This window comes from Erinaceus europaeus, chromosome 11 (assembly GCF_950295315.1).
Source record: "Erinaceus europaeus chromosome 11, mEriEur2.1, whole genome shotgun sequence".
NCBI classification, from domain to species: Eukaryota; Metazoa; Chordata; class Mammalia; order Eulipotyphla; family Erinaceidae; genus Erinaceus; species Erinaceus europaeus.
Window position 1 is genome coordinate 95,643,984 of NC_080172.1, and position 13,377 is coordinate 95,657,360.

Below are 13,377 nucleotides of genomic sequence, written 5' to 3' on the forward strand. Positions count from 1 at the left end.
TGTTGGACAGCTGGGTTGCTTCCAGGTTTTGGCTATTACAAATTGTACTGCTATTCTTCTTCTAGCGTTTGCCACTGTACTGCTATGAACATGGGAATACACAAATCTTTTTGGATGGGTATGTTGGATTCCTTAGGATATATCCCCAGAAGAGGAATTACCAGGTCATAGGGTAGGTTCATTTGGAACTATTCTGAGTGCTGTTGTGTGGTGCCAGGGAGAAAACCCAGGGTCTGCTGCAGGGCAAGGCATGTATACATTCTGTTCACTGAGCCACCTGGTGGGCCCCCCCCCCCCATGTTTTGATTTTGAACTGCATAAAATTTCCAGTCCTGGGAGTTGGGCGGTAGCGCCACGGGTTAAACGCACATGGCCCAAAGCACAAGGACCAGCTTGAGGATTCCGGTTCGAGCCCTCAGCTCCCCACCTGCAGGGGAGTCCCTTCACAGGCAGTGTAGCAGGGCTGCAGGTGTCTGTCTTTCTCTCCCCCTCTCTGTCTTCCCCTCCTCTCTCCATTTCTCTCTTTCCTATCTAACAACGATGACATCAGTAACAACAATAACTACAACAACAATAAAGAGACTTTGTCAACGGACAAGTTGAAATGAAACCTGGAGAGGGCGAGAGGATGAAGAAAAGACAGACATACAAAAGATGGGACCGGGAGGGCCAACAGTCCAATGACTGAGAGCCCAGATTTATTTTCTCACAGTCTTTTATAGCACTTAGAGCATGCAACTTGCCACTGTGTAAATTTCTCAAGACATAAGCAAGGTACAGTGGGCATGAAAGTACTTGCAGATATGGGTGTGAAAATACATGCAGTTAACTATATTTTCCCAGGAAGACAGCAACGTCTATCATTTTCTCAGTCCCCTTTAATCAACCTAAGGGAAATGTCAGGGGCTCGCAGAAAGCCTACTTTGTAAGCCCTTTGCTCACAGGCCCAGGGGCTTTGCCTATCAAGGACCTTCTGTTCCTGACAGACAACAAGAGCAACAAAAGGGAAAATAAAATAAAATTTTGAAAAAAATTTCCAGTCCCTGTTTCACTAGAATTAAGATACTTAAAAATGTAAAATAAGAACAAAAAAGAAATCAGTATTTGTAGTCCAAAGCATCAAATACTGTTAAAATGGTCAACCAAATGACTAATGGCACCATTTCTGATTTTCCAGTTTTGAGACCAACTAGGTGTCCTACAGTCTTGCTGCTCACACAGGACAGGCTGCTCTTATCACCCTTGCTCAGACACCAGCCACATGTGCTGGGTCCCTGGGCTGCCCACACTTGAGCTTCATTTAACTCCAAATTCAGGTATTCCCATAACCCTACCCTCAGGTGCACTAATTTAATAGAATGGCTCACAGAACTGAAGAAAAAAAAAATTTTAAATGTATTTTATTTGTTCTATTTTATTTTTAAATTTTTTAAATAAGGTTTTAATTATCTTTATTTATTGAATAGAGATAACCAGAAATCAAGAGGGAAGGGGGTGATAGGGAGAGAGACAGAGAGACACCTTGCAGCCTGCTTCACCACTCATGAAGCTTTCCCCCTGCAGGTGGGGACCGGGGGCTCAAACCTGGGTCCTTGCACATTGGAATACATGTGCTCAACCAGGTGCGCCACCGCCTGGCCCCAGAAAAAACATTTTACTTACACTCACTGGTTTATTTTAAAGGGTACAACCTTGTGGTATTGGAGAACAACTTCATTTTGTGTCTTTATTTTCTCAGGGGAAAAGCTATGTTGGAGGTGCTGGGGACACAGCATAGTAAAATCATATAAATTAGTGCTCTTGAAACCCTGAGATACAGAGGGAAAGATAAAATATATGAAGACCAGAGCACTGCTCAGCTCTGGCATATGGTGGTGCCAGGGATTGAAGTTGGGACCTCAGAACTTCGGGCATCAAAGTCTTTATTGTCCAAAGTTGAATGATGTAATGTTATTCATTATTGCTTTTGTCAGTGTGGGGGCAGCTTGGAGGAATATATTGACTCTAAATATAGAGTAGAAAAAATTCAATAGTGACTTTGTCTTAACCTTATTAAACAACAAATATTCCCAATCAAGACACCAACTGTGGAGAGTTTACTTATCTTAGTTCTGCCATGTGAGGATGTACGTCTGTATTACAGAAGACAACTGGTACCTGATCTTAGATTCCCTAATCTCCAAAACTGTGAAAAATAAATGTTTGTTCATTATATATTTATTAGAAGAAATGATTTTTTTTTTTTTTATCACCAAGGCTTTGTTGGGAAATTGTGAGGATGTGGTAGAGCCTGGCAGGGTTTGACCTGAGGAGTGCATCTATCCTGTCAGTCTCTCTCTCTCTCTACTGAGAGGTTGAGCAAGGAGGGACAGGAGCAACCCCAAAGGTTTGCCCCGTCTTATCAGACTCCCTGCCTCACAAAGCACCCTGCATTCCTGATACTATGGCCATTAGATAAAAAGAAAGGGGGAGATATCGGGAAATTGTGAGGAGCCTCAAAAAGCACCCTGCATTTTTCTGCCTCCAGGAGCCTGGCATTCCTTAAAACATTAAGCCAGCCCCCCTGCATTCCTGATACTATGGCCTATCTACATAATCATTGTTTTGCCTGAAAGATCCCCACCCATTCCATTCCTTTGATCTATCTTCTTTCTACCCTCAAGACCCTCCCTGCCTGCAGGATATTATTAATCCTACCAGTTAAAACCCTTGCAACTGTTGCTAAGGAAGTTCCTACCTTTCCAGCTCCCTTTTGCCTTTCTCTGCCCCTTTCCTAGCCATTTCTGTTTCCAACTTGCCACTTCTGGGTCTGCCCTTTAAAAACCTTGGCTCTCTGATCAATAAAGAATTGCATTACCTTGCCGCCATGAGCTTGGTTCATGAGTCATCTCCCTCACATTCCTGAGTGAGTAGCAGCTCAGGCTGGCTCCAGTTGCATTCTCTTGAACCCAGAGAGTATGCTACCCTGGCAGGCTTTATCTCAGGGGCTTGGTGCCTACACAGTGAATCCATCCACTGCTCTTGGCACCCATTTTTTTATTTTTACTTTTTTTTATATTTATTTTTATTTATTTATTCCCTTTTGTTGCCCTTGTTGTTTTATTGTTGTAGTTATTGTTGTCATTGTTGTTGGATAGGACAGAGAGAAATGAAGAGGGGAGGGGGAAGACAGAGAGAGGGAGAGAAAGATAGACACCTGCAGATCTGTTTCACCGCTTGTGAAGCGACACCCCTGCAGGTGGGGAGCCAGGGCTTGAACCAGGATCCTTATGCGGGTCCCTGTGCTTAGCGCCACCTGCACTTAACCCGCTGCGCTACAGCCCAACTCCCCCCATTTTTTTATTTTTATAGGTCAGAAATTGAAAGGGGAAGGGGAGACAGGAGCTAGAGAAAGAGAAAGGTAATATGTATGCTCAACTAGGTACACCACTTCCCAACCCTAGAGGGAGGAAGATGAAAAGCTACAGTACTTGCTTCATCACTGGTGAAGTTAAACCCCTGCAGGTGGGGTGTGGGGATCCAACCCAGGCCCTTGTATGTGGTAACACGTGTTTAACTACTACCTGGCCCCTCTGAAATGAATTTTTTGTGATTTAAATTTTCTGTTAATCTGGGGTCTGCCTACCTGCCTACATTGCTTTTCTTCTTCCTGGAGGGTGGGGGGACAAGGGGGGATAGAGGAGTGGGTATGGGAGGGGTTGTGCAATAAACTACAGAGACTAGAAATTTAAATTTAAAAGCATGAGGTCAACAACCAAATGAACATACAGGGTTCTGAGTTGGATCCCTGATATGGAGTGTGCCAGAGAGATGCTTGGACTTGTGTTCTCTCTCTTACTCTCTCTCTCATTAATAAATAAACTAAGAATGGAAGGAATAAGCCATAGCACGAAAATGGTGTGCAGACTGGACTAGAACCTGGGTTAGTTACATACATGGCATACAGGACACTACATAAACAAGCTATTTTTTCTTTTTAAAATTAATTAATTTTATTAGTGATTTAATAATGGTCAGCAATTAATAATGGTGATTTAATAATGGTCAACAAGAGGGGTACAATTCTATACCCACCACCAGAGTTCCATATCCCATCCTTTCCATTGGAAGCTTTCCCACTCTATCCCTCTGGGAGTATGGGCCAAAGATCTTTATGGGCTGCAGAAGGTGGGAGGTCTGGCTTCTATAATTGTTTCTTTACTGGACATGGATGTTTGCAGGTCAATCCATACCCCAAGTCTTTCTATCCTTAGTGAGGCCTGACTCTGGAGAGGTAAGAATTCGGGACACATTGGCGAGGTCATCTGCCCAGGAAAGTCAGGTTGGTGTCATGGTAGCATCTGCAACTTGGTGGCTGAAAAGCAATAAGATATAGAGCAGAGAGGAGGACCTAGTGGGGGTTGAATTGTTATGTGGAGAACTGAGAAATGTTACACATGTAAAAACTACTGTATTTTACTGTGAACTTTAAGCCATTAATCCCTCAATAGAGAAATTTTTAAAAAAAGATAAAAAGCAGAACAAATTATGTAATAATCAGGAACCCAAAGGTAAGAATATAGCGGATGAGATTTGGGATCTCCATGTAGGCATAATTTACAATGTTTACAAGTAAATTATTTTACAGACATGGTGAGAAGTCAAGACCTTTCTTAAATATGGATACTTGAGAAATTAGTTTCAGATTTATAGCTTCAATTATAGGCTAGAAATAAATTTACCATTTCAAATATCAAAGAGCTATTACTCCTAGTACACATACAATTCTTAACTGATTCGAAATGTTTAATGTAGAGAAAAAGATAAACCAAATTCTGTGAGAGAGAGAACAGATTTCTACCATCAGTAAAGATCACCAAACCACAAAAGCAGTTTCAGTGATCACCAATGAAGATTAACTTAGTGGCCAAGTTTGAGGCAGGAAAAAAAAAAAAAAAGCAGGCAAATAAAAGAACAATCAGTAATGAGGCCAAAATTGACAAAGAATAATAATTTAAAAAAAAAGTAAGACCTTATATTGCTGCACTGAAGTTTCTGAGCCTCAAGGAAATTTTGGTCTAATCTACAGGGCGTTTTTTTTTTTTTTTTTTTTTTTTTGTCTGTTTGGTTTTAGAGTTATTTATTTATGAAAGATGGAGAGAGAACCAGAGCATCATTCTAGCAGTTGGTAGGCACAGAATCGAACTCAAGACCTCATGCTTTAGAGGAATAAAAATTACTTAAGAAGGGAACGGGAGGGGCTGAGTAGTGGCACACTTGGTTGAGCACATGTTACTATGCACAGGGACCCAGCTTGCAGCCCCCAGGTGGGGAGCCAGGGGCTCGAACTGGGATGCTTACTCAGGTCCTTGTCCTTTTTGCTATGTGCTCTTAACCCTGCATTACCCCTCCCCCCTTTTCTTCTTTCTTTTTTTTTTTAAAAAAACTTTTTCTGCTTTTTAATTTTTTTTGTTATCTTTATTTATTGGACAGAGGCAGTCAGAAATTTAGAGGGTAGGGGGGAGATGGAGAAGGGGAAAGACAACTGTAGCCCTGCTTCACCACTTGCAAAGCTTTCCCCATGCAAGTGGGGACCAGGAGCTTGAACCTGTGCACCCAATCAGGTGCGCCTCCACCCGCCCCCCCCCTTTATGGGGCGGGGGAAGTAATGGTTTACAGTAAATACAGTTATTGATATATGTGTAAAAATTTCTTAGTTTTCTGCAAAACACTCTCAAGCCCCAGCATAAATCGTCCTGCACCATCATGCACCAGGACTTAAGAGCCCCACACAGGCAGCGAGGACACCTAAGAGTCCTCACGTCCTTTGCGTTCAGGCAAAGAGCGGTCAGCTATATTGGGGCGGGAGGGGGGCCTAAAAGAGCGCTTCTGCGCAGGTGCGTGCTGCTGAAATCTGCGGAGGACGGAGCTAGTTCCTCTTTCTGGGATCAGACATGGTGAGTGTGGCTGTGCCCTCTGTGCTGGTGTCCCGAAGGGTGGGGAGGAGCTCCTCGGCGGTCGTACTGAGCTACTTGAGACCCCCTAGGGTCGCTCGTTAAAAGCGGTGGAGAGCAGCTGGGTTCAGACACGGGTTTCGGAAGGTTTCTTAGCGACTCGGAGAAACGTGAGTCAGCGGTTTCCCCGCCCGGGCTCGCGGCCAGGCCGCTGCTCGCTGCACCCTCGGGATCCAGTTCTTCTCCCTCGAAGAAGCCGGGCCGCCCATTCGGCATCTCTCCTACGGCTCAAAAAAAAAAAAAAAAAAAAAAAACGCTGAGGACTGTTAAAGGCTTCATTTTGTAAACAGAACATTTTTACAAAAGTCTCAAGTGAACTTTTAAAAGCATCCAGGGCGGGGGTGGAGAGCATAACTTTTGCAAAGAGGCTTTCATCTCCGGGCCTCCAAAGTCTCAGGTTCAGTCCCCTGCAGCACCACCAGCCAGAGCTGAGCACCGTTCCAGTTTCTCTTTTTCTGTATCTCAAATTAAAAAAATTAAATAGAGGCTCCGGTGGTAGCGCAGCGGGTTAAGCGCAGGTGGCACAAAGCGCAGGGACAAAGCCCCCGGCTCCCCACCCGCAGGGGGAGTCGCTTCACAAGCGGTGAAGCAGGTCTGCAGGTGTCTTGCGCTCCTTCTCTGTCTTCTCTCTCCCTCCATTTCTCTCTGTCCTCTCCAACAATAACAAGGGCAACAAAATGGGAAAATGGCCTCCAGGAGCAATGGATTCCTAGTGCAGGCACCGAGCCCCAGCAGTAACCCTGGAGGCAAAGTAAAACAAATCGGGGGTAGATGTCACAATGGCAAAAGAGACTCATACCCGAAGCTCCAAAGCCTTAAGTTCAGTCCCCCGCAGCACCATCAGCCAGAGCTGAGCCACGCACTGGTCTTGGAAAAAACTGAGTAAATAGATGCAGCGCTTAACTCTTTGCTCTGGGGAGATTCCGGGGCCACTGAACGGTAACCGGTGAAGGCTTGAAACAAAAGCTGTAGGAATGGCGGGAGCTAGAGCCGCCTCCAAACTTGCCGGGTAGTTGGTACTGAAGGAAGTTAGAGAAAAGGCTTGGGGGGGGTGTCGTGGAAGGGGAATTTTGGCGCTTGACTATTTATGGGTTGAGTTATTAATATTTGAAGAACTATTTTTTAAATTATTTTCCCATTTGTTGCCCATGTCTTTTTATTGTTGTTATTGATGTCGTTGTTAGATAGGACAAGAAAGAAAAGGAGAAAGAAGGGGAAGACAGAAAGGGAGAGAGACCTGCTTCACTGCCTGTGAAGGGACTCCCCTGCAGATCGGGAGCCGGGCCTCGAACCGGGATCCTTACACCTGTCCTTGAGCTTTGCGCCACGTGTGCTTAGCCCGCCTGCGCTACCGCCCGACTCCCGGTGTTTTTTTGTTTTTTTTTTTAATTTGCATGTTTGATTTTGCGTTCTGGCCGCATAAGAATTGAATTCGAATTGGTAAGCTGGTTTGAAAAGTACACGAGGGTAGGTCGCTGGTGTAGTGCGGCTGCTTTGCCATGTGCACACGACCCGGGTTCTAGCCCAGCCTGCGGTGCATCGTAGGAACTTTCTCCTGCCCTGTCTATCAGGGGGGAAAAAAAAAGACGAAGGTGGTAAATTTTGGGTCAATGATGACACGGCATGTATTCTGAATCTAAAGTTGATTAATTTACTTCAGCTCTAGAATTACTCTGAGACCTATAACACCTGACTCTTACTGGGAGCGCTCTAGTTCCCCCTTCCCCCCAGCAATCGTAAGTCTAGATAAAATCACAATATGAACTTTTTGATGTGCATTGAGCCCATGGGGTGGAACATTCAAGGACATAATTGAACGATTGCCTTTTTTCCCCCCCAAAGGGCACACCTCAGAAGGATGTTACTATCAAGTCAGATGCACCTGACACCTTACTGCTGGAGAAGCATGCAGACTATATTGCTTCTTATGGCTCCAAGAAGGATGACTATGTATGTGTATACTGATTTTCCCAGAAGTCAGATCATAATTTGGATTCTAAAGTATTCTGTATCAATTGTGTGTCACTTGACTAGGTATTTTCAAGGTCAATGATGTTTTGGCATGTATTATCTGACGTTAAAGCTGATGTGTATAGCACTTTAGCTCTAGAATTACGCTGAGACCTTGGAAATACTTTGCCTGGCTATGTAAACATAATAGATGGCTGTTGAGAGCAGCTGACTGTACCTTGGAAAATACTTAGTGCTGGGGGTGGGGGGTTGAACCTGGGCTGAACGATGCATGTGCCCCACCACTAAGCACTTCAGTCACCTGCCGGGTAGATTGCAGTACTCACCGTGGATTGGAGCTCCAACATCACAGGGGAGCATACTCCCATCAAAAATTTGGGGCTAGGGAGATAGCACAACAGCTATACAGGAAGTTATACATAGTTGTCCCAAGTTAAATCCCCAGCACTACTGTGAAACCATGACTGAGCAGTGTTCTAGTCCTAGCATTTGTTTTTTAAAAAATTAAAAGTAGCACAAAAGTTAGGTTCTGAGTCTACCAATTTTTCTAATGTTTAGCCAGCATTAGATCTGTTAAACATTTGCATGCTTTAGTCATTTTTGTATTCAGGTAACATTTAGGGGATGATAGGCTTCATATAGTCAGTATTAAGTCTATACATAATTCAAAGGGCTGTTTATCTTTTAATCTAAACACTGGTAAGGAAGACGAGATTTAAAAACCAAGTATCAGTTTAAACTAACACTGGGTAATTGTGTTTTTTTTTTTTTTTTTTAAGGAATATTGCATGTCAGAATATTTGAGAATGAGTGGTGTCTATTGGGGTCTGACAGTAATGGATCTCATGGGACACCTCCATCGCATGAATAGAGAAGAAATTCTGTCGTTTATTAAGTCCTGTCAACATGAATGTGGTGGAATAAGTGCTAGTATTGGGCATGACCCTCATCTTTTGTACACTCTCAGTGCTATTCAGGTAAAAACTGATTCAAGTTCTGTGGTGTGTAGTGTATTTTAATTTGATGTGAAGTCTGCTTACTGAAAGGTCTGTGATGTTTTATGGCATGTATTAGCTGAATCCAGAGTTGATGTAAATTCTGAAATAACACTGAGACCTTGGATAAGAAAGTTTATCTTCAGTGTATAAATACTTGAAAATTAGGACTTGTTGAAGGACAGCAAGTACCTAAGGGTATACACACATTGCTGCATCAAAAAGGAACACATTTTGATTCTGCCAGGCCCCTGTGTGCCTGGGGGAAGGAGACTGCCCAGCAAATGGGAGGTGGTTTGGAAAGGTGGAGGCCGGGCTTGGGCCCTAGAAGCTAGACCTGTAGGTGACCCTTCTCTGCAAGTATTCTCAATTTTATTGCACTTTAGTCTGCATGGTTGAGGAAAGTCCTCAAATGGTATAGACAAGGGGACATCAGACTAAACCTAGTATTTAAGAGGCTATTTTAATGTAATTTGTCTTTCGTTACAGATTCTTACTCTGTATGATAGTGTTAATGCCATTGATGTAGACAAAGTTGTGGAATATGTTCAGAGTCTACAGAAAGAAGATGGCTCTTTTGCTGGAGATACTTGGGGTAATGTCAGCTTTATTTAATTATTTTTTTTATCTTGTCTATTTGGCTTCTCAAATAGAGGGGAAAGGGGAAAAGGCTCAAACTATAAGAGGCTCTAGGGTATCCAGTTATATTCTTGCTGCCCAAAATGTAAATATTAAAGTGTCCTATTTTATTGTTTCTATAACCTATTACGAAAATGAGCTAGACATTTTACTAGTGGTGTATAAGGAGGATTTAAGTTTCTTACTTTTTCAGGTCCCACTAAGCAGCTGGTCTAACTGGAGTTATGGTCTGCTAGAAGTTCTAGCATGCACTGTGCTAGTTATAACAGCTTATAGGAGCACTGGAACAGAGGGGGCCAGTCTAAAAGATAAGGTAGGTAAATTTTTTATGCAATATTTGGTGGCTTTGTAAAGTTTTTATAAAGATACTTAACTGTTTCAAGGGAAACTTTAAAAACTTTACAAACTTACTGAATATTTGAGTGGAGGGAGGGAATAGTATTTTACTTGATAAATGTAGATAATCTCTACTTTAGGGATGAATAACAGTGCAGGCCGGAGAGACCAGCTGCTTCATGGGATGTGAAAACCTACTTTTAATTAGAGGGTAAGTCTGTTGTCAATAGTGAAATTCATTATCCTTTTGGTTCTAGTACCTCACCTTTCTGGGTACTTATTTAACATTTATTTATGGTTTGATAATTTGATTTGGTTAGTTTGTTTCTTTAGAAATTCAGGCTTAGCTTTTTGGAATTAACATATGCATATTAGACTTGAACTCATAAAAATGATTGTATGACCTGGTAACATTTTGGTTTCTTCTCTTCTCAGGAGAAATTGATACAAGATTCTCTTTCTGTGCTGTGGCAACTTTGGCTCTCCTGGTAAGTTTTAAATATTGTATCAGAATGATAAACATTCTGAACAGATTTGATGGGCTTGGCTTTTTATTTTATTTTATTTGTCTTTATAGGGGAAACTTGATGCTATTAATGTGGAAAAGGCAATTGAATTTGTTTTATCCTGTATGAACTTTGATGGTGGATTTGGTTGCAGGCCAGGTTCTGAATCCCATGCTGGGCAGGTAATAAATACAGATTAAATGTCAGTTTGAAGGGATTGACTAATTTGGGAAAATACATAGTTGATTAAACTAGTTTCTTAGAAAAATCATTGGCTGCCCAGTAGACAAGGTGTATAATCATAATACTATTTATTTTATCAGAGTACTGCTTAATTCTGACTTTAGTTGTACAGAGACTTGGGTCTGTGACTTTGAAGGCACAGGCATGACAGTCTTTTTGTATAACAGCCAGATGGTCACCCTAGCACATGGGTCATGCTAGGAATCATATTCAATGCATCCATCTCCAGAACCCCAACACAATGTTGTTTTTTTTTCCAGATGAAAAACCTTTGCTTTTGATCCCTCCCATAAAGTTGAAATAGCTATCTCCCCAAGCACTGTAATATAATTCAGCTTTGCATGCTCGAAACTGTCTCCCTGGGTCAGTGTTTAATTTCTCATTTTCAGATAGACACATGTATTCATTCCATCCATAGAGCCCCACCTGCTTTGTAAGGTGACATGTTACAGTGCCAGGGCTTGATCTAGGGCATAGAAGTCATACAGTCTATTGCTGAGTCATTTCAAGGTCGATGATGTTTTGGCATGTATTATCTGACTTACAGCTGATGTGTATAACACTTTAGCTCTAGAATTACGCTGAGACCTTGGGAGCAATTGACATAGTATTGAAACATTCATTTAAGCCTAATATTCAAATATTTGGATTATCTGCACCTTAAGCATTCAGTTGGTGCTGGGTTGAACTCAAGCTATGTAAGTGCAAGGCATGTGCTCCCCCACTAAGCAGTACACTTTGAGCACATTCTGCTCCTCTGACTTTCAACACATTCTGCTCCTCTGACTTTCAACAATAAAGTTGTTTTGCAACCAACATTAATGAAGTGAACTGTTCACATAGTATGATTAATACATCTGGATGTTTGTCAAAAATAAGTTTAAACTATCGAATAACTGGTAGTTTCAGTTTTATCAAAATTATACACATCTACTTTATGTCTGTAATTTTAGATCTATTGTTGCACAGGATTCCTGGCTATTACTAATCAGTTGCATCAAGTAAATTCGGATTTACTTGGTTGGTGGCTTTGTGAAAGACAGTTACCATCTGGAGGACTCAATGGAAGGCCAGAGAAGGTAGGGATGGCATCGTAAGATACAGGGTTCTCATAGTTTGGTTTTTCAGTTACTTAACTGTATCCTGTTTCTGTAGTTGATAATCTATTTAAATAACCTTTTTTTTTTATCTTATTGGATAGGGACAGCCAGAAGTCAAGAGGGAAGGGGGTGATAGAGAGGAGAGAGAGAAAAGCACCTGCAACACTTTCACTGGCAAGGCTTTCCCTTTGCAGGTGGGGACTGGGGCTCTCAAACATCCTCGCACATGTGCACTGAAACATGTGTGCCACCACCCGCCCCCATTTACTTTTTTACCGCAAAGTATAGTTCAGTGTTACAAGCTCTGTATTCCTCAGAATCTTCCCCCAACCACCATCATCCAGTAGTTTCCCCATGTTAAACTGGAGTAAGAGTGCTGACATTGTGCATTTCTTCCCCTCCTAGTTACCAGATGTGTGCTACTCGTGGTGGGTGTTGGCATCCCTAAAGATAATTGGAAGGCTTCACTGGATTGACAGAGAAAAACTGCGTGCTTTCATTTTAGCTTGTCAAGATGAAGAGACAGGAGGATTTGCAGACAGACCAGGAGATATGGCAAGTATTTTTCTGATAGATTTTGTTACCAGTAGGAGTGCCATTTCCAGTAAATTTCCAGATAGGGTCCACAGAGAAGCCCTTAGGCACACGAGGTCTCAAGCTTTATTGCTGCCCTGCACCACCTAGGCCAGAACTGAGTGGTCCTATGGTAAAAGTGAGCATGATACCACAGCACCTTGGGGACATTCAGTTCTGTGGGGCCAGGCTTTATCCTGGGTTACCTGCACTGCTAAACAGGCACCCTTGCCAAGTGAAGTATCTTTATGACCCAATTCTTTGTATTGAGAATATAATGACTAGTAAGCAGTTATTAACAGATACTTAATCACAAAATGTCAAGGTGTAATAAAATAACTGACAACCACAAGTTAACAGCTTTATTTCAAAAGACAAATCATTCACATAGTTTGATAAGCTTCAGTGTTTATTTTGTATTGTAATACCCTATACATTGCTTTAATAGGTGGATCCTTTTCATACTTTATTTGGAATTGCTGGATTGTCACTTTTGGGAGAAGAACAAATCAAGCCTGTTAGTCCTGTTTTTTGCATGCCAGAAGAAGTACTTCAGAGAATGAATGTTCTGCCTGAACTAGTGAGTTAGATTTATTCAGGAATATGTCTCAGTGTAGTTTCATTGTCTTTCTTGTATTTGAACAGTACTCAGATTTTAAAAACTGTGCTTATAATTTGTATAAAATTGTGTTAATTTAAAAATTGTGTTAGTTTCAATAAATTATAATAACTCAATTGTAAAAATAAACACATTGTACCTTCAGCTTTAGATCTTGCATCTTAGTATGGTTTGTTTATGCTTCAATGTGTTCTTTACACATGTCATAAAGATTGTTAACTGGTAACAGATTATCCCCACATGTAAATATCCCCTTATGTATGTTTTTCTCTTTGAATAAAGATAACAGTTGACTCTGTACTTAAGTCTTTTGGGTGGAAGTACAAGTTCTCAGCTTTGGATGTCAGGGATGGCAACAAGTACAAGGTTCTAAATACAGTTCTACCACCACATGAGACCGTG

The 13,377-nt window shown here is 41.8% G+C and overlaps 1 protein-coding gene and 4 non-coding genes across 8 annotated transcripts; all 5 read left to right on the forward strand.

Moving 5' to 3' along the window:
- The first annotated feature begins 5,826 nt into the window (after nt 1–5,826).
- Nucleotides 5,827–13,275, forward strand: RABGGTB (Rab geranylgeranyltransferase subunit beta). 4 transcript variants are annotated; one of them, XM_007528113.3, is made up of 9 exons: nt 5,837–5,936; nt 7,836–7,943; nt 8,744–8,941; nt 9,449–9,554; nt 10,370–10,422; nt 10,512–10,622; nt 11,637–11,762; nt 12,189–12,338; nt 12,805–13,275. In XM_007528113.3, exons 1-9 carry the CDS (start codon nt 5,934–5,936, stop codon nt 12,943–12,945), a joined length of 996 nt encoding a protein of 331 aa, XP_007528175.2. In that variant the 5' UTR covers nt 5,837–5,933; the 3' UTR covers nt 12,946–13,275. The 4 variants fall into 4 exon arrangements, with proteins under 4 accessions (XP_060058169.1, XP_007528175.2, XP_060058170.1 ...); XM_060202187.1 differs by lacking the exon at nt 5,837–5,936 and adding an exon at nt 6,080–6,103 and having other exon boundaries at nt 12,189–13,275; XM_060202188.1 differs by lacking the exon at nt 5,837–5,936 and adding an exon at nt 6,982–7,002 and having other exon boundaries at nt 12,189–13,275.
- On the forward strand, nt 7,599–7,676 carry LOC132541623 (small nucleolar RNA SNORD45). The gene has a single exon (XR_009552754.1). It is a non-coding gene; the product is annotated as a small nucleolar RNA SNORD45 (small nucleolar RNA).
- On the forward strand, nt 8,038–8,120 carry LOC132541621 (small nucleolar RNA SNORD45). Its single transcript, XR_009552752.1, has one exon. It is a non-coding gene; the product is annotated as a small nucleolar RNA SNORD45 (small nucleolar RNA).
- Nucleotides 9,010–9,083, forward strand: LOC132541624 (small nucleolar RNA SNORD45). Its single transcript, XR_009552755.1, has one exon. It is a non-coding gene; the product is annotated as a small nucleolar RNA SNORD45 (small nucleolar RNA).
- On the forward strand, nt 11,193–11,274 carry LOC132541622 (small nucleolar RNA SNORD45). Its single transcript, XR_009552753.1, has one exon. It is a non-coding gene; the product is annotated as a small nucleolar RNA SNORD45 (small nucleolar RNA).
- Nucleotides 13,276–13,377: the final 102 nt, after the last annotated feature.